This window comes from Drosophila obscura, unplaced genomic scaffold, assembly GCF_018151105.1.
Source record: "Drosophila obscura isolate BZ-5 IFL unplaced genomic scaffold, ASM1815110v1 contig_75, whole genome shotgun sequence".
NCBI classification, from domain to species: domain Eukaryota; kingdom Metazoa; phylum Arthropoda; class Insecta; order Diptera; family Drosophilidae; genus Drosophila; species Drosophila obscura.
The window spans coordinates 1,200,466-1,222,828 of record NW_024542867.1 but is presented as its reverse complement, the minus strand read 5'-3'; the positions used below and the strand labels follow the sequence as shown (position 1 = coordinate 1,222,828).

Here is a 22,363-nt window from a genome sequence, read left to right as displayed (position 1 = left end):
AAGTCGAAAAAAAATAAAAGTCGTGGATAGTTAAATTTAATCATGTAGTGTCCTTGTGTTTGTTTGGAAATTGTAAGACGAGGGTGAGTTTTTGTAATTTGTTATATTCGGATGAGTGCCAGCATCGCTTACGATACCAATAGTTTTTGGATTAGGCCACCTCTAATTTCCGAAAAAATCCCGACACACCAATTTTTATACGGGGTGTGGTGTAGTATTTTTTTTATGTGCGTTATGTGTATATGTATGTATATAGTTGGCAATATGGATACCCTGCAGTACCGGTCATCGATGTGTAAGCGACGATACATCGATGCCAACGTCATGCAGCTCGATGACATAAGCGATGACATCCCATACGATGGACTGTTTACTTTAACCCAGGGATGTCCTAGGAATATAATCGATGACATAGTAAGTGAGAATTAGCCGAGAGTAAGGCCTAAATATGCGATGAATTTCCTTTAAAAAGTAAGGCCTTAATAAGCGATGAATTTCCCTTGAAAAGTAAGGCCTTAATAAGCGATGAATTTTTCTAAAAAATAAGGCCTTAAAAGGCGATGAATTTCCCTTAAAAAGTAAGGCCTTAATAAGCGATGAATTTACCTTGAAAAGTAAGGCCTTAATAAGCGATGACTTTTCCTAAAAAATAAGGCCTTAATAAGCGATGAATTTCCCTTAAAAAGTAAGGCCTTAATAAGCAATGACTTTTAGGATAAAATAAGGGCTAAATAAGTGCTGGGTTTCATTTTTTAAAATTTAATTTTGTTTATTTGTATTAAATTTAAATTTGGGTATCATCTGGCTGGCCCTGAGTCTTAAATTTCTTCGCCATGGATACCTTCTGGATTGCACTATTTTTTATATTGTGCACCGCCTTTCGAAGTGTCTTCTCAGCTGGCTCATTCGGGATCTTCAGCTGCATAGCCACTGAAATTATATGAATTAAATAATATATTATTTATGTTTTGGTTATACTTGGACTTACTTTCCAGGGCTTTATACAAATTTTTTAAAATTTTTAGGGAGCTCTTTCCTGACGCCCGTCTAAATTATACTCCAGTAGGACCTCCTCGTCGAGCACATTTTTCAAACATTTTGGTAACGATGGCGCTGTTCCCAAAATATTGTTCACCTTCGTTGTCTAAGAACCAACAAAAATTTACAAAATAAAACTGCAATTAGAGGATATTAATGTAGGTTAGGTTAGGTTAACCCAGACGGCCCTCACGGGGCCACGCATAGGCCAATATGGCCCTTAGTTGTCCATTAATGTATTAATGTAGCACTTACATAGAATTCGATGAGCTCCTCACATATGGCGTTGTTCATTGCCTCTAATTCAACTTTAGATTTTATTGGGAAGTGGCATTTGGGGGCTTTTGGATATTTCTTTACCCCAATTTTTAACATGGCCACCGCCCCCGCCAAAGCTTCCGCCATTACGTCAAATTTTTTTTCCAGCGAGTCGAGTTGTTTATGGAGTTCATTATTTTCTTCTGAAATTTAAACATTAAAACACATTAGAATAAATGAAAATATATGAACAGAAGGTTTTACAACTTACTTTTGAAAGCCGCAATTATGCGTTCCTCTGATGTCACTGTAATAAAATTTGTATTTTACAAATAATGCAAAACGTCATCAAAAATGCATATACTTACACGTCTGTTCCTGTGGCTGAGGTTCTAGAAAAACAATAGGTCAATACTGATTTATTATAAGAAACACACGAATGGTATACTTACGTTCTGAAGCAAACTCAAAGCGCTTGATGTTGCTGGATTGTTCGTTTTCCATACTAAACAAATTTTTTAAATACATTTAATACAATATAATTTTATTTTTGTTTTTGTTTTCGAAACAGTCCGGTGAATCTTCCAAAGATATCTATAGCGCCGGCACTATAGATATGCACGATTCGCAATTAAACTACGCCTACGGACTAAACACCTCCTTTTGATTTTTTTAATACAAAAAAACATAGCACATACAATTTAAAATAAGTAACAATAGCAAAAACATAATCAAAATGCAAAAATGGAACTAAAACTATTTCCCCCTGATATGGCATGGCATCGGCTTTCCGTTTAAAATCTTCTACAGCAAACTATTTCTGAATATTTGGCACTTCTAAATTTACTAAATATATACCTAACTGAGTCGAATTTTGGCATACTACCTATAATACAAATTTTCCTAATTCCTCTTCAAATGACTCGATTTGAATAGGAATATCTCCTCTTAAAAAGCTTACTACCTTTAAGGGTACAGTTCTCAATCTTGAGAACCCTGCCTACTAACAATATTTGTTGTCTTCCGGGAGCCACGTACCTATCTTCGACTGTTTTTCTGAAAATTTGCTCTAGGATATGGGTTAGCTTATGGACAAAATTTTTCAGAGTTTGCAAATGGTTTTCAAAAGCGTAAGACGATCCTCAAATCGGATTTTCGATCTGTTTAATAGTTTCCCTTACGTGAAGTAATCCGTGAACATTGTAGGACACACTGTTTTTTCCAAAAATAATAGGAAAATTCTCAACAAAAAGATTCAACATTTGTTGAGCTTTTTCTATATTAATTTCGCGTTGCTTTTCCGAGCAGAGTAGTCTATATGCGCAGTGCAGCTATAAAAATACGTAATACTGCTTGAAATTTTAGAATAGTTTTTCTAAATGAACTTTAACAAAAAAACCGAGTTTGGTGGCTGCAAATTTTATATATTTAACGAAAGACGGAGGGAGACTAAAAAAGGGACGTGCGCTCGAATTCAATACTATTTATCGACTCTTTTTTCCTTTTCGTTATAAAATATTCTTAAGCCTAACTTATCTAGGGCGGCGAAGCGGGGCGAATTCGCCAAGAGCGAGAGAGAGCTTTATTGCGCTCCCGCTTCGCCCTAAACTATCTTACACTAGACTTCAAATTTTCTCCAAATAAAAACATTGCGTCTTGACGCGACACCGGCCTCGTTGAAGGCCTGTGGGACTTCAACACATCGGCAGAAGCGCCAATTTATGGATCGGCCTCCTGTAGACCGCTCCGCTGCTCGTCCTGAGGTCGACCACCCTGACCTTTCCGTCCTGCCCGGCGTGTGTTGCGACGACCCTTCCGAGGAGCCACTGTTGGGGCGGAAGGTTGTCCTCTGCGACGATGACGAGGTTGCCTTCATCGACGTTGGGCTGCTCCTGGTGCCACTTGCATCTTATTTGCAAGCCCAGCACATACTCCCGGGACCATCGCTGCCAGAACATTTGCCTGGCTGACGAGAAAAGCCGCCATCGCCTTAAGCAACTCAGACCCTCCTGGTCCGGGGTCCGGGGTGCTGGGGGTGCGATGAGCGGCCCGCCTGTCAGCAGGTGCCCGGGAGTCAGGGCGTCTCCGTCGCTTGGGTCGGGGCTTATTGATCCCAGAGGGCGCGAGTTTAGCACCGCCTCGATGCCCACCATCACGCTCTCCAGCTCCTCGGCGGTGAAGAGCGCGCTTCCGGCCGACCTCAGCAGGAGGTTTTTGGCCGACTTCACTCCTGCTTCCCACAGTCAACCCATGTGCGGAGCTCGAGGTGGCAGGAAGGCGAACTCGCAGCCGCTTCTCGCTGCGAACTCTCGAATTGAGTCCGCTTCCGTCTCCAGCGTCCTCCTCAGTTCGTCGAAGTGGCGACTTGCTCCGACGAAATTTGTCGCGTTGTCGCAGTTCACGCGGAGCGGACATCCTCGACGACCAACGAACCTTTGAAAAGCCAATAAGAAGGAGTTAGTCGTTAGATCGGAGACAATTTCTAGATGAACCGCCTTGGACGCAAAACAGACAAATAACGCTATGTAGTTTGTTCGGAGCAGCAGCCGATAATAGTTCTTCTTAATATCATATAGTCATACATCATCTCTTATACTGCTTATACTTATCGCTCTCTCAGTACGCTCCCGTACACACGCACATATGCCAGTACTGCTTATAGTGCTTGCTTCGCCCTGTTGCTGGCAATTTCGTCGAACGCATCGAGTTAGTTCAGGCCACGGCCAACCTGTACCCGGTACACGAATTGAGTAGAGTTGCTGCCAACTTGCCTATAAAAACATATCCAAAGGTTTAACGTAAAGGGTGTGACCGACCTTAGCTTCGCTTCCTCTTTGGTCGTTTGCTTCAGCCAGCTCTTGTGAGAGGCTGCAGTAATAACTCTCTGAAATTCGAACTCGAAAGCAGAGTACATCTCTCTTTGCGTAATTGTTGGTTTTCCGTCGTCGCTTCGTTGCTTTTACCGGTGCATACCTATCGCATATATAAGTGCCAAAAAAGTGAACGCAAAGGCGTTTGAACTCGTTTTGAACTCGTTTGAACTCGCGCGTTGCGTAATAATATTTAATTGTGATCGACTAGCACCCTCCGCGTCAACCGTTTTCTATAACCAAAACCATGGGCAAGAAAAAGAATAGCAGAAAGAGTGGATCGTTTGCTATGGACAATGAAAGTGATTCTGTGACATTTGGCGCTGCTCCATCGGGCGGAAGTTTTAGTGCGAATGCAGCCAGCACCCAAGTCCCTGTTCCGGTATCTCGTATTTCCTTCATGAGACTGAAGGCTAGAGCTATTTTCGATCGGCTAGAGTCCATACGCACAGAGATGGATAGTGAAAAGTTGCGTCAAATGGATGAATACGACTTGCGAGGGCTGTTGGAATCATTGACGGAGCTTAAGTCAAATTTTGTTGTGGCACACACCAGTTTGGAGGATTTGGATTTCGAGTCAATGTCCAGTGAAATTCCTGCCAAATTCGACTCGTCGATATTGTCGTTGAGGACCATTCTTCAGCGCGAGCTTGGAAGTCGCTCGAGCAATAAGCATTGTTCCACATTCAACGCCAACTCTAGTGAATCGCAGTCAATCGTCATAATGTCTAATCGATCTCGGTTACCTCATCTGGAGCTGCCCAAATTCAGTGGAATTTATACGGAGTGGGCCAATTTCTTCTCAATGTTCACCGCGATTATTGACAAGGAGTCTGAGCTGAGCCCTATCGAAAAGCTGCAGCATCTACGTTCCTGCTTGAGTGGCGCAGCCCTGAATACCATCAGCTCGTTGGAAATAAATGAAGCTAATTATATCATAGCATTAGACATTCTGAAGCGACGCTTTGATAATAAACGTTTTATTTTGCAGGCACACATCAGAGGGATATTTGGGTTGGAGAAGGCTGACGCATCGGTGGGCAGATTGAGGGAATTGACCGACAGAGTTACATCGCATATTCGTGCTATGGAGTCGCTTGCAAGCAAGGAAGAAGTGGCGGATTGCATTATCGTGCAGACTGTTCTTCAGAAGCTGGACAAAGCCTCTCAAAATAGATGGGAGGAGTCTTCGTCGAATCAAGAGCTGCCATCTTGGGAGAAACTGTCTGGATTCTTGGAAAAAAGATGTCGCACGCTTGAAAATGTGGATCAAGGACAAGGACAAGGACAAGATGGTCAGGTTGGCAAGTCCGGAAAAACCGTGAGTACGTAGCTTGTAGCATCGAACGCTCCAGTTTCTTGTGAACTGTGCGAGAGTACTCATCACATGATTGCCAATTGTCAACGGTTTGCAATTCTATCGCCGAATGATCGTCGCCTGGAAGCCAAGAGGCTCTTGCTATGCCTAATACTAAATTGCCTACGAAAAGGCCATCAATTGAGAGATTGTAGATCAGGTCCCTGCCGCACTTGCCGATCAAAGCACCACACTCTTTTGCATTTCATTCGTCCAACAGAGGCTGCCCAATCTGTTCCTCCAATTGAAGCCTCACCAGCACAACCAAGTCGTAACGCCATGGTTGCAGTATCGCCCTCCTTGCCTCAAGCCTTTATGTCCCACAGTCCATCTGATGCTGTGCTTTTAGCCACTGCCGTCGTTCTCGTAAAAAACAGCGTTGGAACTTTCGTACCCTGTCGCGCATTTTTGGATTCGGGATCGCAATTGCATTTCATAACTAGTCGTCTAGCTAATCAGCTAAAACTTCGAACAACCAAATCGCTTACCGCTGTCTCTGGCATAGGAGATGCTAGCTTCCCAACAGAAGGTATCTCGGTGGATCTCGTTCTGAAATCGCGGATTTCAGAGTTCACCACTAGCATCACTGCCGTCGTTGCCCAGAAGATCACGGACCATCAACCTAGCATCACAGTTAGCACTGCTAGTTGGCCTATACCGTCGAATATCCAGCTTGCTGACCCTTCGTTCCATAAGCCACAGCGGATTGACCTGCTCATCGGAGCCGGACTTTTCTTCGAGTTGCTGTGTGTGGGGCAAATTCAGCTGGCGCCTGGACTACCGTTGCTGCAGAAGACACATCTAGGATGGATTCTTTCTGGTGGCGGGCACTCGGCCCTCAATAACTCGTCGTTCATCGCAACCCAATCTTCGGATGACATCAATCACAGCACTCGGCTCGATGAGTTGGTTCGTCAATTTTGGGAAGTGGAGCACATCTTTGAGCCAATCGTTAGGGCAACAAAGGAGGAGCTGCACTGCGAGGACCACTTTGTCAAACATCACACTCGATTACCCTAAGGAGAATATTCTGTTAGCTTGCCCATGAAGCGAAGTCTGGAGTCCTTGGGCGATTCCTACTTGCAAGCAAAGCGGCGGTTGGAAAATTTGGAGAGCAAGTTCGTGCGTAATCCAGTTTTATATTCGAAATATTCGGCATTTATGAAGGAGTACCTGTCCCTTGATCATATGTCTCTGGTTCCAAATGAAGATAGACACAAGTGCAGATATTTCTTGCCGCATCATTGCGTCATTAAAGAGGATAGCTCCACGACAAAGCTGAGAGTCGTATTTGACGGCTCTGCAGTTACCACATCTGGTCTCTCGTTGAATGATCTGCTTATGTCAGGTCCCACCATTCAATCCAAGCTGTTTCACACTCTCCTTCGATTTCGTACATTTTCCATTGCTCTTACAGGCGATATCGGTAAGATGTATAGGTGCGTGCGTGTCTCAATGCCCGATACCATGCTCCAATGCATCTTGTGGAGGGACTCTGTTGACGACGATATAAAGATCTTCAAGCTAAACACCGTCACCTATGGGACTAAGCCTGCATCGTTTTTAGCTATTCGAGCTATGCATCAGCTGGCCATGGATGAGTCGTCTTCGTATCCATTGGGTTCGGAAACCATTCTACAGGACTTCTACGTAGACGATATGATTTCTGGAGGAAATTCAGTCGAGGAAGTGCTGGATATTATGCGTCAAACCACGGAGCTTCTTGCTTGTGGCAATTTTCAGTTAAGGAAATGGTGTTCAAACTCTCCTGATGTTCTTCGTGGTCCCTGAGGCAGAAAGGGAAAGTTTTCTGAAGCTCGATGATGGCAGCGATGTGACCAAGGCGCTTGGACTCATCTGGGAACCCCAGAGGGACAAGTTCCTGTTTACTTTTGCACCTCAAATCGGTGTTGGCAAGCACACTAGCGTTCGGTGTTGTCAACCATTGCACGGTGCTATGATCCTATGGGATTGATTGGACCCACATTGACCAGAGCGAAAATCATCATGCAGCGCATGTGGAGAGACAAGCTGCATTGGGATGAAAGTCTTCCTCAGCCACTGGAATCGGCTTGGACTGAGTTTTGCAAGGACTTCGCTACTGTGGGTAACGCTACATTTCCGCGTTATATACTTCAACCTAAGGCAAGGTTTGAGTTGCATGCCTTTTGTGATGCCAGCCTCCAGGCCTATGGGGCTTGTATCTACGCTCGTTCGTTTAGGGATACCGCCGATGAGGTACATTTGCTTTGCTCGAAGGCTAGAGTTGCACCATTGAAAACCCTCACGGTGCCTAAGCTTGAGCTATGTGCAGCGTTCCTGTTAGCCAATTTACTTCGCGAAATTAGGAAAATCGATACCTTCGACTGCCCGATCCATTGCTGGTCGGATTCAACTGTGGTACTGTCTTGGTTGCGAGAGGAACCATCCAAATTCAACGTGTTTGTGTCTAACAAGATTTCCGCAATACAGCAACTTACGAGGGGCATGGATTGGCGCTATGTACCAACTGAAATGAACCCGGCTGACATTCTTTCAAAGGGAGCAGCGCCTCAGGAGCTCTTGCAGCCTAGGTTGTGGATGAATGGACCTTCTTTCTTGCAAGGCGAAAGAAGTAGCTGGCCTGAACGTTGTTCGCCCGAACTCAGTCTTCCGGAAATTAGGCATCGAGTATTGCTGTCATCTGAGCGTGTCGACATCTCGCTTTCGTTTAAGCACATTAACTCATTCGGAGTCATGATGCGCATTTTCGGATATGTTCATAAGTTCGTCAGCAAGAAAAGGTCACCTGATCTCTCGTCTGAAGACCTTCGCAAAGGATCGCACTTGTTGTGTCGCATCATTCAACGCGCCCACCTTTATCCCGAGTACCGTGCTCTGCGGAAGGGGAACTGTGTGGAGTCCTCCAGCAGCATTATATCTCTCTCGCCTTTCATAGATGACGTTGGTTTGATTCGTGTTGGTGGTCGCTTGCGGCACTCAACTCTTGGCTTCGATGCCACCCAATAATTTTGCCCAGGGATCATCCATTGACGTCGCCACACAGCACTTCAGAAGCACACCAGGGGGAGGGACATTCGCTTGCAGTTCTGGCCCATCGGCGGCATGAAAACTGTTGCTCGAGCGTTGCGGAAATGCATCATCTGCTGCAGGTCCAGACCTTGTCTTGTGGAACACATAATGGCTGACCTACCGAAGGATCGAGTGCAGGATTCGCCTGCATTCAGCGTCACTGGAATCGATTACTGTGGTCCCTTCTATTACAAGCCAGATGGCCGCACTCGAGCGCCTACAAAATGCTACATCAGCGTCTTCATCTGTTTTGCAACAAAGGCCGTTTGGTTGGAATTAGTGAAGGACCTCACAACTGCTGGATTTTTGAGTGCCCTCAAACGCTTCGTTGCCACGCGCGGCATACCCCGATGCATTTGGTCGGACAATGCCACCAATTTTGTGGGCGCAAGGAACGAGTTGGAGGACCTTCGGCGGCTGTTTATGAGCGAGAAGCATCGTGATGCAGTTCATAATCATTGCATCAACAATGGCTTCAATTGGAAGTTTATCCCGCCTCGCTCACCCCACTTCGGGGGCTTGTGGGAGGCAGCAGTGAAGATGGCCAAGCAGCATTTATATCGCTCCCTGGGATCGTCACTCTTTGGCTTTGACGAGCTGCGGACATTGGTCTGCCAAATCCAGGCTGTAATAAATTCTCGTCCTCTTCTCGCAATTTCAGAAAACCCTGAAGATCTTGGCGTCCTTACACCAGGACATTTTCTAATTGGTCGTCCGCTGATGGAGTTTCCCGAGCCAGATGTTACAAATCTAAACTTTAACAGACTAGATTGCTGGCAAAGAGTCGCCTGTGCTCAGCAGATCTTTTGGAAGCGTTGGAGTGAGGAGTATTTGACTCTGCTACAACACCGTGCCAAATGGCGCACACCGCAGCCATCGATCCAAGTCAACGACATCGTCTGTATAAAGGACGAAAACTTGCCGCCGTTGAAGTGGCCATTAGCACGGGTGATCGACATCATCGCTGGAGCTGATGGCACTGTGCGAGTTGCCGTCCTGAGAACACCGTCTGGAACCACTCGTCGAGCTGTCAACAAGCTGTGCGTCCTACCCGTTGAGGATCCTGTTAAAAGCCCTAGTCTTTCAACGGGGGGAGTATGTTCGGAGCAGCAGCCGATAATAGTTCTTCTTAATATCATATAGTCATACATCATCTCTTATAGTGCTTATACTTATCGCTCTCTCAGTACGCTCCCGTACACACGCACATATGCCAGTACTGCTTATAGTGCATTGCTTCGCCCTGTTCTCGGTGCAGTCCAAATATTCGTCGAACGCATCGAGTCGTAGTTCACGGCCACGGCCTCAAAACCTTTGTAACCCGTCGTGAAAATAAAAAACATTTGTAAACTTAACCAACGGAGTAAATTATTGTAAATTTGGAGTCAGAGTTGCCGAAAAAGCTCGGCAGCTTCCAACATAGGTCTTATAAGGGGGCCTACCACGAATTTTTAGTGTCGTATAGACTGGGCCACAAAAATCAACGCCACATACTGCGAATGGTCGGAGAGCACGGAGCCAGTCTGCGGGTAGATTTCCCATCATTTGGGTCTGGAGTCGAGGCTTGCATTTAAAGCAGCGAATGCACGACCTGACCATTGCCCTGCAGACCTCCTGAGCGTTTACTATCCAAACACGCTGCCTAAGGATGCTCACAAGTGCTCGTGGGCCGGCATGAAAATTCGTTTGATGCAGATTGCGAACATAGGTCTTGTAACGAACCGGTTTTGTCCGCCTTGTGTGCGCTTGGCGTACTCAGCGGCCGGTGGGTTCGCTGCAACGAATTTGGGTGTTGCCCGGGGGACAAAGCAGAAAGACTTGGTTGGCTTCTTTATACACGAGTTCTTTATTAGTATCTTAGGAAGTACGCTTAAGGACGACAACTTAGCCCATTCTTTGGTTTAGCACTATGATTACTGTCACGTTTGGTCCTTCTCGCCCACTCGCCGTTCCTCGGAATCCCCAAGCGTGGCACTGTCGGCTCTGAGAACTGGTACGACAACGACTCCTAGCGTTAAGCCCAAGTCCGCCGTACTCAGTTCGCACACGACACGTTCGCTCTCACTGGATCCTTCCGTTGCGCGAGCGGTACACCAGGTCCTTTCTCTTGACGCTTTTTGGGTAACTTTCTGACTCTCCTCGATATTCGCTGTCTCGAGCCGCTGTCGCGCGCCTCCTTTTATTTCCTCCTTGGCGCACGGCCGCATCGCTGCTGCCTGGCAACAACGGGACTTTCCTCCAGTCGTCGGCGGTATTTTCCATCGGCTCGTCTGATGCTCTCCACCTGCTTCGTAACGGGACCCAACCGGTGGCGTGATCGCATGGCCATAAATGGTCATGCGCTGGACCACTGCCGGCCCGATCCTACTATCCCGCCTCTCTTCCGCGCTCATTTACTCTCCCTGGTAGCGCCCTCCGATCGCGGCTCTCTCCGTTGCCCCTCCCTTGAGCGAGACTCTCCCAGGCAATTCGCCGTTATCCGGTTATCCGGACACCCGGATAGACCTTAACCCCTTAGGGTCCACGCGTGTGAGGATATCATTCCTCACACTTCCCCCTTTCTTTCCCAACGAAAAAATCTCCCTTCGGCGACCTCTTGTAAACCCGGCCGTTAAATTCTACATTCAAACGGCCGCCCGCGCCTTTAAACCGGGCGTGTTCTGGCGCCCTCTGCCGGCCCAGGCGCGTTCTGGCGCCCTCTGCTGGACCGGGCGCGTTCTGACACCCCCTGCCGGGCTTACCTGATGGGGTGCTGCCGGATCGGTGAAATGCGCACGCGCGTGCGACTATTACAGGGCTGCATATAGGCCATCGATATGATGTAGGGATGGTTTTCTGTCCTACTCGATATCACTCTCTTGGCCGCGTGCGTACTCCACTTCCGCAACGAGGAATTGTTAATGGACGATGGTAAGTGCCTTTACACTCTTCTACATCGACCATCTCTCTCACTTTCCATCCTTTAGACACCGGCACGGATCGCTTGCCTTCACCTGCGCATTGACCACCGTGCGGTATCGGCAGCCCCATTCATCTCGGCCGTGGCTTGCCGGCCTCTGCCGCCGCTCTGCCACGTCTCGCGGTGGCCTCCCCTCCTTCCCCGTAAGTCTGCTTTCCGTTTGTGTTTTCCTTTTTTCTTTTTTTTTATTCTCAATCTCTCTATTATGTTTTTACCGAGCCCCAGATTCTCGGAAGACCTCCTGGTGGTCCCGGGACACCGTTACCCGGTACCGGACCCCTCCGTCGTTCACCAGCCGCTTGATGCGCCTCGAGGTGAACCTCGTTCGAGCCAGGACGCGCTCCACCGCCCCTGGCCACTCCTCCCGTCTCACGGGCCGCCAGCGTGGGCCCTCCGCCCCTAGCTGTGCCTGCGGCCACGACGCCTGGCGCTGCATGGGCGCCCGCGGTCTCTCCCGCTCCTCCGGACACGACAACTGCCGCTCCGGCCTTGGATTTGCGCGCCTGGCTTCCGGCGCGGGCCACTGCCACGGACCCCGCTCCCATGGCTCAGGTGAGCATACTCCCGCCGCGCTCGCGGCTGGCTCCGCTACCGCCTTCGCTGCCGTCGTCGCTGCGCTCGCCGTTGCTGGCTCCGCTGCCGCCGTCGCCTCTGCCGCCGCCGACTCTGCCGCTGCGCCCGGCGCTGTTGGTTCCGCTGCCGTCGCTGACTCTGCCGTGGCGCTCGCCGTCGCTGGCTCCGCTGCCGCCGCCGACTCTGCCGCCGCCTTCGCCTCTGCTGGTTCCACCGTGGGCTCCGCTGCCGCCTCCGACTTTGCCGTCGCGTTTTGCGTTGCTGGTTCCGCCGTGGGCTCCGCTGCCGCCGCGGACTCTGCCGCCGCCTTCGCCTCTGCTGGTTCCACCGTGGGCTCCGCTGCCGCCGCCGACTTTGCCGCCGCGCCCGGCGTTGCTGGTTCCGCTGCCGCCGCCGCCTCTGCCGCCGCGCTCGCCGTTGCTGGCTCCGCTGCCGCCGCCGACTCTGCCGTCGTTGCTGGTTCCACCGTGGGCTCCGCTGCCGCCGCCGACTCTGCCGTCGCGCTCGCCGCTGCCGGTTCCGCTGCTGGCTCCGCTGCCGCCGACCGCCCCCTTGGGTCGCGGCCATTGCTCCGTCGGGCCGGCGTCTCCTCCCACACCCGCGCTTCTTCCGGAGCCTCCGGCTCCCTAGGTGCCGGCCCCGATGCCCAGGTGATGTGGAGGATTTGGTGGTGCCACACCATTCCTCCCCGCACCGCCGTACGTACCTCCTGCGTTACGTACGGCCCGATCACCGCGCCTTGTGGTCCCTACCACTGGTGTTGCTGCTGCTGCAACGAGGCGTCCGCTCCCGGCCGCTATTGCTGGGACGAGGCTTGGGGCCCCCGTCCTCCTTCGGGGAACCTCGCCTCTTCCTCGGTCCGCGGTCGTCGCTGCCACAGCTCCTCCTCCTCCTCGTCCGGCGCGGCCTGGCCACGGTCTTCGGGCTCTGGTGTCGTAGGGGAAGGCTGCCACAGGCCCTCCTCCTCCTCTTCCGCCCGACGTAGTCGCTCCTGCCACTCTTCTTCTGCCGTGGCCTCTCCTCCTCCTCTGCGCCCCGCCTTGCCTCTTCCTCGCGGCTCTTCTCCTCGGCCCTCCGCCGCTCCTTCTCTCGCAATTCGGCCGCCACCTTTTCCAGCACACACGTCCGGTGGTGCTCCTCCGCCTCCCGCCGGGCCTTTTCCTTGGCCTCCTCGGCCGCTTGCTCCGCCTCCTGCGTGGCCTTCAGACTCTTCGCCAGCGCCCGCGCGTCCTCCCAGACCTGCCGCTGTCGCAGCGCCTCCTTTGCTGCTTCTAGCGCGATCCGCCGCCGCCACTCCGCGACCCGCTTCTCCTCGGCTTCCCGCTCCTCGGCGTCTGTCGGTGGCCGCCTCACCGTCGGTCGCTCCTCCGCCTCTGTTGAGGGCCGCTTCGCCTCGGCTTCCCGCTCCTCGGCGTCTGTCGGTGGCCGCCTCACCGTCGGTCGCTCCTCCGCCTCTGTTGAGGGCCGCTTCGCCACTGGTCGAGCCTTCTTGGGGGCTGGCTCCCAGCTTGTCATCACCACGTCGCTGTCGGCTTCGCTGGCCCCAGGAGACACCAGCGGCGACCCTGTGGCTCCCACTGACCCTTCCGATGAGATCAGTGGGGACGCAAGGAGCTGCAGCTCAGGGGACGCCTCCCTCCGTTGCCCTTCGCCATCCTGCGAGAGCCGATTCGCTCGTCGCTGGCTCCGGGACAACGAGGCATAATATCCCCGTCGCATCAAGCTCTGTTGCTCCGCCAAATATCTCGCCATGTGCTGCCTCATCTTAACCTTTTTTTTTTTCCTGACACGTGCGCGAAAAAAACCGAGTGACGGACGCGCTCCCCTTTTATATTCCTGGGGTCCGTGTCCATCGTTCCGCCTAACGGGGCTTTGCCTGAGCCTCTCACTTCGCTCTCTCTCATTATTCTGAGTCTCTCTTTCTTCTACCAATGAGAGACGACCAAGTACCGTTTATCCAACCTATTCGCCGCGTTAACCCTACACAGCCGTCTCAGGGTCGTTAGGCACACTTGTCTCTGATAAGTCCACCTCTCCTTTTTTTTTTTTTTTTATCTCACGACTTATTTTGTTTTAGGTTTTTTTTTTTCCTTCCTTTTTCCCGGCCATAGCGTGGTTCGATCACTACACCGAGTGGATTTGCTTTTGTACACGGTAACTATCCAGCTTCCTGGGATCCCACATCTCATTTTCCTCTCTTTCCAGCCCGACCCCAGACTCACCCCAGGATGCTGACCATCATTCCCAGCCCGCGAACAACAGGCCCTCCGGCCTTTCGCCCGGGTTGCCGAATGACGGCCCGCCACCCGGTCAGCTTCTTCCGTCTTCGGATCGATCGCACTCCGGACGTCCCCCCGTACAGCAGCTCGGACCCGAGGATCATCCGATTCCCCGCCCGGCAGACTGCGTACGGGCGGCATCCGATCTGATCGTTCCCGACGCTCGAAAACCGCCCCTGGTGTCCTGGAGTGGATCCGGATATTGGCCCCTCCTCGGACCCCCATCTGGGATCACCGTGTACTCCGACGCACCTCACCGTCCGTATCCGCGATTCCAAACCTGTCGGGTATCATTGACCTTTCTTTTTTTCCTTCCGATGTTAACGTTCATCTCTTCCAGATATCTTCACGCCCGATCCTGCTATTCGCCGCGGCCTTGGCTCCTCCCTTTCTTCCTTTTCGCCTTCGTGTAGAACTTCTTTAGGGGTATGCCTTATGTCCCCTCCTCCCTCGGTTGCGGTTTCAGATCGCTAATGTGGGCTGTCCTCATCCGATTATCGTTGGCGCTCTTCAGTCGGCAGATGACGGGTGACACGAAATCCATTATCGTGTACGGACCCGCATATTTTGGCGCCAGTTTTGCTGCAAACCCCTCAGCCGCCTTTGATAAATGGTGTTGTTTCGCCCACACCACCTCTCCGATCTTCGGCTTCCAGGGCCTTCTCCTCAGATTGTAGAACCTCGCCTGGTCCTGCGCTGCCCTTTCCAGGTTCCGCCTCACCAACTGAAACAATTCTCTCAGCTTGCTTGCGTTCTCGTCCGGCGTGAGCGTGCCCTGGCCGGTCCCTATTGTTTCCTCATCGAATAGGGCTTTTGGCAGACGTGGTTCCCGGCCTTGGACAATAAATGCAGGAGAGTACCCTGTTGAGTCGGACACGCCCGAGTTCACTGCCAACATGAGTTCTGGCCACTTCTCGTCCCAGCATCTTTGGTCCCCCTCGCAGAATTGCGCAATCATGGTTTTTACCGTCCTGTTCGTGCGTTCCGTGGGATTCTCCTGGGGCGTATATGGTGCCGTGAACTGGTGTCTGACCCCCATCTGCTCTAGAAACTTTTTGAAAATCCGGCTTGTAAACTGGACTCCGTTGTCCGTAATTATCACCTTCGGCACTCCGAATCGCGCCACTATGCGTTCTCGTACCGCTTTTGTGAGTGTCTCAGCCGTGGCCTTCCTTAGTGGCACTAACTCTGTCCACTTCGAGAACCTGTCCACCAGCACCAGCAGCATTGAATTCCCGTGCTTAGACCTGGGCAGTGGTCCCACGAAATCCGCACACACCGTCACCCAGGGTTCCTCGGGCACCTGAGTCAGCATCTTTCCGGCGGCTTGTTGTTGATTTGGTTTGAACCTTAAACATACCTCGCACTTCCTCACGTAGGCCCTCACGTCTCTACGCCCGCTACGCGCGCCATGGTCTTCCTTCCTCCGGAATGTCCCGCCTCCGGTGTGTCGTGGTTTTCCTTGGTCCCGTAGGTCTCTCGGGACACACATCTTCCAGGCCGCGACTTCCTCGTCTCCGGCTCTGTGGGGAATGTGCCTATACACCTTCCCCGCCTCCTCCACGTAGTCGGGGAACTTCTCGGGTTCTTTTTTGATTTGGTCCTTCACTTTCGCTATCCACGCACATGGGGCCACCGTTTCAGAGACCCCGACTGGTTCGTCGTCCACTCTCATACACCGCTCCACCAGCGGCTGCCGGGAGAGCGCATCGGCCACCACGTTGAGTTGTCCCTTTCTATACGCAATCTCGAAATCGTACTATTGTAGTTCTAGGGCCCACCGGGCGACTCTTCCTGTTGGGCTTTCGATGCTGTTAAGCCACTTCAACGCCATATGGTCGGGGACCACCTTGAAGTGATATCCCTCTAAGTACGGCTTTAACTTCCTTATGGCCCATACAATGGCCAGGCACTCCTTTTCGGTCGCCGAGTAATTCCTCTCAGCACTTTTGAGCGTTCTACTGGCGTACGAGATGACTCTTTCTCCTCTCTCGGTTTCCTGGGTAAGGATCGCGCCCAGCCCGTAATCACTGGCATCCGTCTGCAGCACAAACTTCCTCCTGAAATCTGGACAGGCCAGCACTGGGTCTGCCACCAGTTGACCTTTTACCGCCTCAAACGCCTGCTGCTGCGCCTCCGTCCACACCCACTTCGCCTTCTTCTTCAATAGCGCGCTCAGTGGCTGTACCAATGTGGCGAAATCGGGTACGAACCTTCGATACCACGAGGCCACGCCTAGATACTGACGTAGCTCCTTGACACTGCTTGGGGGCTGTAGTTCGGCTATCGCTGCCACCTTCTCGGGATCCGTGCAGATGCCCTCCCCCGTCACCAGGTGTCCTAAGTATCGCAACTCCTGTCGGAAGAACTGGCACTTTCCGATGTTCAGCCTCAAATTTGCCTCTTTAGACGCCTGAACACCCCTTTAATCCGCTGGTGCTCTTCCTGGGTCTTTCCTATGACTATGATGTCGTCCTGATAGGCAAAGGCATGGGGCATCATTTCGGGTCCAATTACACTGTCCAGTGCGCGCTGAAATGTGGCAGATGCGGAGTGTAGTCCAAATGGCATCACCTTCCACTGGAACAGCCCTTTTCCTGGCACCGTGAAGGCGGTAATCGGTCTGCTGGCCGCTTCCAGGGGAATCTGCCAATACCCATCCTTCAGATCTAGGCTGCTGATAAAGCGAGCCTCTCTCAACTGATCCAGGATGAAGTCTATCCTTGGCATGGGGTAGGCATCCTTGACCGATTTTGCGTTAACCTGACGGAAATCGACACACAGTCTCCACTGCCCAGTTTTCTTTTTGACCATCACGATCGGCGAACTGTAGGGGCTCCGCGATGGCTCAATGCATCCCAGCTCGATTAGCTCGTCTACCTTTTGGTCGATCTCGGCCTGCATCTTGGGATTCTTGGGGTAGTATCTTTGCTTGATGGGCTGTGCATCCCTCATTGTGATCGTGTGCACCGCCACGTTGGCCGTCCCCGTCATCTCCTTGAACTCGGCCAATTCCCGATCGAGGAATCCTTCTACCGTTTCCTTCTCCCGCGTCTCCTCACTCGACCCTTCCTCTGGGGACTCGGTCACCCCCTCTCCGTCTGTCGAGGGCGCCGCGATGGCCTCCACTACCGCCACGGATAGCCTCTCCTCCGGCCGTCCGTCCTGTCGGCCTTTCGCAGGGATCACGACCCTGTGCCCCGCACAGGTCACCTCTGCGCCGACTGCGGTCAGGAAGTCCCAGCCGAGGACCAACGCGTCGATCACGCCCGGTAGCACGAGCAGCGACATCCACACCTTCTTGTCTCCGAAGGCCATTTCCACTTCGAGTTGTGTATTCACCTCTTGACTGTGGCCGTCCGCCAGCCGCACGCGTGTCTTCGTCTCGTGCTCGCGTCCGACTCCCCGTAGCTGCTCCGCCAATTCGCAGCTAATGAAACTGCTGGTGGCCCCGGTATCCATCGTGCGATTTCCTGCGATCACCACCACAGCGGATAGCTGCACTTCCTCCTCGGCGAGTCCGCCGACTAGGTTGTTGGGGCCTCCTCTTGCGACCCCGGCACGGCCCTTCGTGGCTTGGGTCGCGGGGCGTTTCCGGCCCGTTTGCAGCATTGCCATGTCATCACGCCGACCTGGCCGTACCGCCAGCAGTATGTCAGTGGGCGCCCTGAGCATGCTTGCGCCCAATGTGCGTCACTCCCACAACGCCGACATGCTTGTGCGGGGTTCTTTACGAATCCCCCTCCACGTTGGTGTTTACCTGCTCTTCTGCCGTTGATGGCGTTGGTTTCGGTCCGCAGACTTGGTGGTGTTGGTCACTGGCTCTTCCTTGCATCGTCGACATACCTCCGGCCCGGCCGTCTTTGTGAATGGGTTATTGGCCTTCGCCCGACTCGTCGGGTCCTCTCGTTGGAATTCCACCCGATCCCTCTCCAGCGCTTCAAACTCATCCGCCAGGGTCATCAGCGTTTCCAGATCCTTGCATCTATGTGGTCGGATGAACATCCTTAGGCCCGGCATGCTGTTCTCTCGGATTAATTCCAACTCCTCCTCTGGTGGGCACTTCAATGGCCGGATGAGCGTCTGCTTCTCCACCATATAATCCTTGAAGGGTTCTCCCCATCTCTTCTTCCGCGTTCTCACCTCCTGGAGCAATTTTTCATGGTTCTCCACCCAGTCTTTGAATGCCCGGCGCATCTCGGACAGCGTACCTTCCAGCTGCAGTCCAAAGGCTAGGCCACACTGAACCAGGTCCAGTCAAGTCCAGTCAAGTGCGGAGAGTGCAAGTGCGTGTGACAGCGAATATCGAGGAGAGTCAGAAAGTTACCCAAAAAGCGTCAAGAGAAAGGACCTGGTGTACCGCTCGCGCAACGGAAGGATCCAGTGAGAGCGAACGTGTCGTGTGCGAACTGAGTACGGCGGACTTGGGCTTAACGCTAGGAGTCGTTGTCGTACCAGTTCTCAGAGCCGACAGTGCACGCTTGGGGATTCCGAGGAACGGCGAGTGGGCGAGAAGGACCAAACGTGACAGTGATCATAGTGCTAAACCAAAGAATAGGCTAAGTTGTCGTCCTTAAGCGTACTTCCTAAGATACTAATAAAGAACTCGTGTATAAAGAAGCCAACCAAGTCTTTCTGCTTTGTCCCCCGGGCAACACCCAAATTCGTTGCAGCGAACCCACCGACCGCTGAGTACGCCAAGCGCACACATGGCGGACAAAACCGGTTCGTTACAACTGGCGCCCAACGTGGGGCGTGATCGCATGGCCATAAATGGTCATGCGCTGGACCACTGCCGGCCCGATCCCACTATCCCGCCTCTCTTCTGCCTTCCACTTGCTTCGCAACGGGACCCCGCTGTTGGCGTGATCGCATGTCCATAAAAGGTCATGCGCTGGACCACTGCCGGCCTGATCCCACTATCCCGCCTCTCTTCCGCGCTCATTTACTCTCCCTGGTAGCGCCCTCCGATCGCGGCTCTCTCCGTTGCCCCTCCCTTGAGCGAGACTCTCCCAGGCAATTCGCCGTTATCCGGTTATCCGGACACCCGGATAGACCTTAACCCCTTAGGGTCCGGTCCACGCGTGTGAGGATATCATTCCTCACAGTCTGCACAAACTGCGAGCGTTTTGTCAACAGCAAAGGAAACTTGGCATGGTATGACATAGGAGCGTTAACTAGTCGCCCCCCAACTCGCAACAACGAAAAGGAGCACCAAGTCCCCATTTCTTCGTTGATGAAGGGATTCAATCGCTGAAGACTGGGGCCTAACCTGGTGCCTTTACGAACCCTTTCGATCTCTTCCTGATACTCGTTTTTTTGGATCAGCTCGACAATTTTGTGAAAAGCCTCATCGTACTCTACTGGTGACGGACTGACTTCAAATTTAAGACTTTTGTCATTACATTTTCGGATGAAGCGGAACACGTAAACGAACACTCTTGAGGGGCGACGAGTATCCCTCTATTATCTCCACAAAATCAATTGATTTAGCGGCCACGGTCAGTCCGACCGCTGTCTTCCTGGTTTCCAGCTTCAGCTCTTCCTCAGAAAGCTCGAAGTGGGGATTTCTGGGCCAGCTCTCTTCTTCTTCCTTCAAAAACGCTGGTCCACTAAACCAGATCGACTGCGAAATCTCCTCAATGTCACAACCTCTCGAAACTATGTCTGCTGGGTTCTGTTTAGTTGGAACATGCCGCCACGTAGCATCATCTGACCACTCCTGAATCTCAGCTACTCGGTTCGCAACGAATGTTGATAACGACGAAGGGTGGGATCGGATCCAATGAAGGGTCACTTCCGAATCCGACCAACATACCATTCGTTCAATCGGCACCTCGAGTAGCGATTTGAGTCGGTGACAGAGATCCGCGAGAAGGTGATCGGCACATTACTCAAGCCATGGAAGCGTTTTCGTCTTGAGCGGCGCTACTTTCGACTTTGCGGTCAACAACGAGACCTTGAAACCTTCTGCAGTCTTACTACGGATATAGACGCATGCTCCATAAGCTCTCATGGAGGCGTCGGCAAAGGCATGTACTTGTATCGGTGACATGGGATCAGTATGCACAAAGCGAGGTATGGCAATCTTCTCCAGCTGACCCAAGGATTCTTTTAGAAAGTTCCAAGAGGTTTCCAGATTCATTGGAATTGACTCATCCCAATCTAGTTTGTTAAGCCACAGCTCCTGCAGTAGGATCTTTCCCTTGATTACCAAGGGGCTTAACAAACCAAGGGGGTCAAACAGCTTTGATGTCACCGATAATATGTTCCGTTTTGTCGCTCGGAGACCCATGACTGAACTGTCAATTTGAAACCTAAAGACGTCTTCATGCGGTAGCCACAATATTCCCAACGCATTGGTTGACTCCGAGTCCGAGATCGTTATCGGTTTAACTGTGCTCTCGGATGCTGAGACTTCAGGTGAGTTCGAGAACCACTTGGTCAGCTCAAACCCTGGCGTTTGAAGAACCTGAGCCACATCAGACTTAATTGTCTTTAACTCCTCCACGCAACCAGCACCAGTCAACATATCATCGACATAAAAGTCGGACCCGATAACTTTAGCAGCCTTTGGGAATGAGAGCTTTGCAGACTCACTCAACCTTTTCAAACACCGAATAGCCAAAAATGGGGCAGGTCCAGTCCCATATGTTACAGTGTTGAGCTGGTATATTCTCAAGGACTCAGATGGGTCTCTTCTCCACACGATCAACTGAAACTGCCTGTCCGCTTCATTCACCATCACTTGGCGATACATCTTTTTTACATAGGCAGTCAGGGCGAACCTGTTCAGACGGAAGCGGAGCAGCGTTGAGTATAACTCCTCTTGAATAGTCGGTCCGACCATCAGAATGTCATTCAAGGCCACCTGAGAGGACGTCTTTGACGACGCATCGAACACGACGCGAAGCTTGGTGGACGTACTTTGGGGCCGAAGGACACACTGATGTGGAATTACGTAGTGTGGAGCAGAAGGAAAAGTATTGTCAGTCGGCGACATATGACCTAAGGAGAGGTACTCTTCCATGAATTCCAAGTACATTTTCTTCAACTCAGGGTCGCGGGACAATCTTCTTTCGAGCGACAAAAACCGCCGTTTAGCAATCTCGAAGGAATTGCCTAAGCAATTTGGATCGGATTTAAACGGCAGCCGTACTTCAAACCGACCTGAAGGCAAGACTTGAGTAGTCTTTCTATAATGCTCCTCACATAACTTGTGTTCAGGAGTTAAAGGCTTTTTAGAAGATGGCAATTCTTCTAGTGACCAAAACTTTTGTAGTGTGTTGTCGATAGACACCACTGACTCTTCTCCACTCAGACAGTTCCTCGCTTCCTGGGTGACAGTCACCTTTGGACTGTATCTTCCAGACACAATCCAACCGAGAAGCGTTTTCTGCAGAGTTGGATAGTCATCAGGACCTGTCTAATTTGACCAACCGATGAGTTCGAAAATGACTCTACCTACAACATATCTATCTTTGTGGCTTGAGAATATGGGTCTGCAGGGTAGGTTCTTCGGATTTTCCAGTCACTCACATTAAGTGCGTGATCAGGGTGGTATCCCGAGATTGACTTCAGAATCCAGAAATCGACCGAGAACTCACTACCATGATTCGCGACTTCACCACCGTGTGTACTTTTTCTTGACTTGGAATTCATTCTCCAATTCCAAGCAAGTTGATGCACGACTCCCCACGGATCTGTAAGCGCTGTGCCAGGTCCTCAGTTATGAAGTTAGTTTGTGACCCAAGTCAAGCAGTGCTCGGGCCAAACATACCTCCATTTTAGTTCGGACGCTTACGATCGACGTTGCCGAATTACCTATCCAAGCTGTCGCATGGAGTGCATGCGAAGTGGAAGGGTTACTCTGACTAGGGGGGAGGCCTGGGGGTGATGGTACGCTAAACTTTTATCCACAACTGTGTACCTATGCAATAAGGCATGATGTGGCGGC

General features: G+C 51.5%; 4 protein-coding genes across 6 annotated transcripts; 2 read left to right on the top strand and 2 right to left on the bottom strand.

The window, feature by feature from the left end:
• Positions 1–762: 762 nt before the first annotated feature.
• Positions 763–2,598, bottom strand: LOC111081943. 3 transcript variants are annotated; one of them, XM_022378114.2, is made up of 7 exons: positions 2,478–2,598; positions 1,749–1,801; positions 1,665–1,688; positions 1,568–1,603; positions 1,294–1,499; positions 989–1,175; positions 763–930 (listed from the first exon to the last, which is right to left on the bottom strand). In XM_022378114.2, exons 1-6 carry the CDS (start codon positions 2,495–2,497, stop codon positions 1,053–1,055), a joined length of 462 nt encoding a protein of 153 aa, XP_022233806.1. In that variant the 5' UTR covers positions 2,498–2,598; the 3' UTR covers positions 763–930; positions 989–1,052. The 3 variants fall into 3 exon arrangements, with proteins under 3 accessions (XP_022233806.1, XP_022233805.2, XP_022233804.2); XM_022378113.2 differs by lacking the exon at positions 2,478–2,598 and having other exon boundaries at positions 764–930; positions 989–1,144; positions 1,749–2,165; XM_022378112.2 differs by lacking the exon at positions 2,478–2,598 and having other exon boundaries at positions 765–930; positions 1,749–2,165.
• A 3,969-nt stretch (positions 2,599–6,567) lies between these two features.
• Positions 6,568–7,314, top strand: LOC121405166. The gene has a single exon (XM_041595773.1). It carries the CDS (start codon positions 6,568–6,570, stop codon positions 7,312–7,314), a length of 747 nt encoding a protein of 248 aa, XP_041451707.1.
• Positions 7,315–8,693: 1,379 nt separating this feature from the next.
• LOC121405143 lies at positions 8,694–9,959 on the top strand. The gene is made up of 2 exons (XM_041595750.1): positions 8,694–8,756; positions 9,036–9,959. The coding sequence occupies exons 1-2, from the start codon at positions 8,704–8,706 to the stop codon at positions 9,736–9,738; spliced, it is 756 nt and encodes a 251-aa protein (XP_041451684.1). The 5' UTR covers positions 8,694–8,703; the 3' UTR covers positions 9,739–9,959.
• Positions 9,960–12,856: 2,897 nt separating this feature from the next.
• On the bottom strand, positions 12,857–13,891 carry LOC121405165 (eukaryotic translation initiation factor 4 gamma-like). The gene has a single exon (XM_041595772.1). The coding sequence runs from the start codon at positions 13,889–13,891 to the stop codon at positions 12,857–12,859; it is 1,035 nt and encodes a 344-aa protein (XP_041451706.1).
• Between the last annotated feature and the right edge of the window lie 8,472 nt (positions 13,892–22,363).

Bases quoted from the DNA above. Each gene is read 5' to 3' on its own strand.
- LOC121405143 (XM_041595750.1), top strand. From the start codon at position 8,704: ATGGCTGACCTACCGAAGGATCGAGTGCAGGATTCGCCTGCATTCAGC. The intron at 8,757-9,035 runs TGGAATCGATTA...CGAGAAGCATCG, and splicing joins TCGCCTGCATTCAGCGTCAC to TGATGCAGTTCATAATCATT.
- LOC121405166 (XM_041595773.1), top strand. From the start codon at position 6,568: ATGAAGCGAAGTCTGGAGTCCTTGGGCGATTCCTACTTGCAAGCAAAG.
- LOC111081943 (XM_022378113.2), bottom strand. From the start codon at position 1,824: ATGTATTTAAAAAATTTGTTTAGTATGGAAAACGAACAATCCAGCAAC. The intron at 1,500-1,567 runs GTAAGTTGTAAA...TTTAAATTTCAG, and splicing joins CATAATTGCGGCTTTCAAAA to AAGAAAATAATGAACTCCAT. The intron at 1,145-1,293 runs GTAAGTGCTACA...GTTGGTTCTTAG, and splicing joins AGGAGCTCATCGAATTCTAT to ACAACGAAGGTGAACAATAT.
- LOC121405165 (XM_041595772.1), bottom strand. From the start codon at position 13,891: ATGAGGCAGCACATGGCGAGATATTTGGCGGAGCAACAGAGCTTGATG.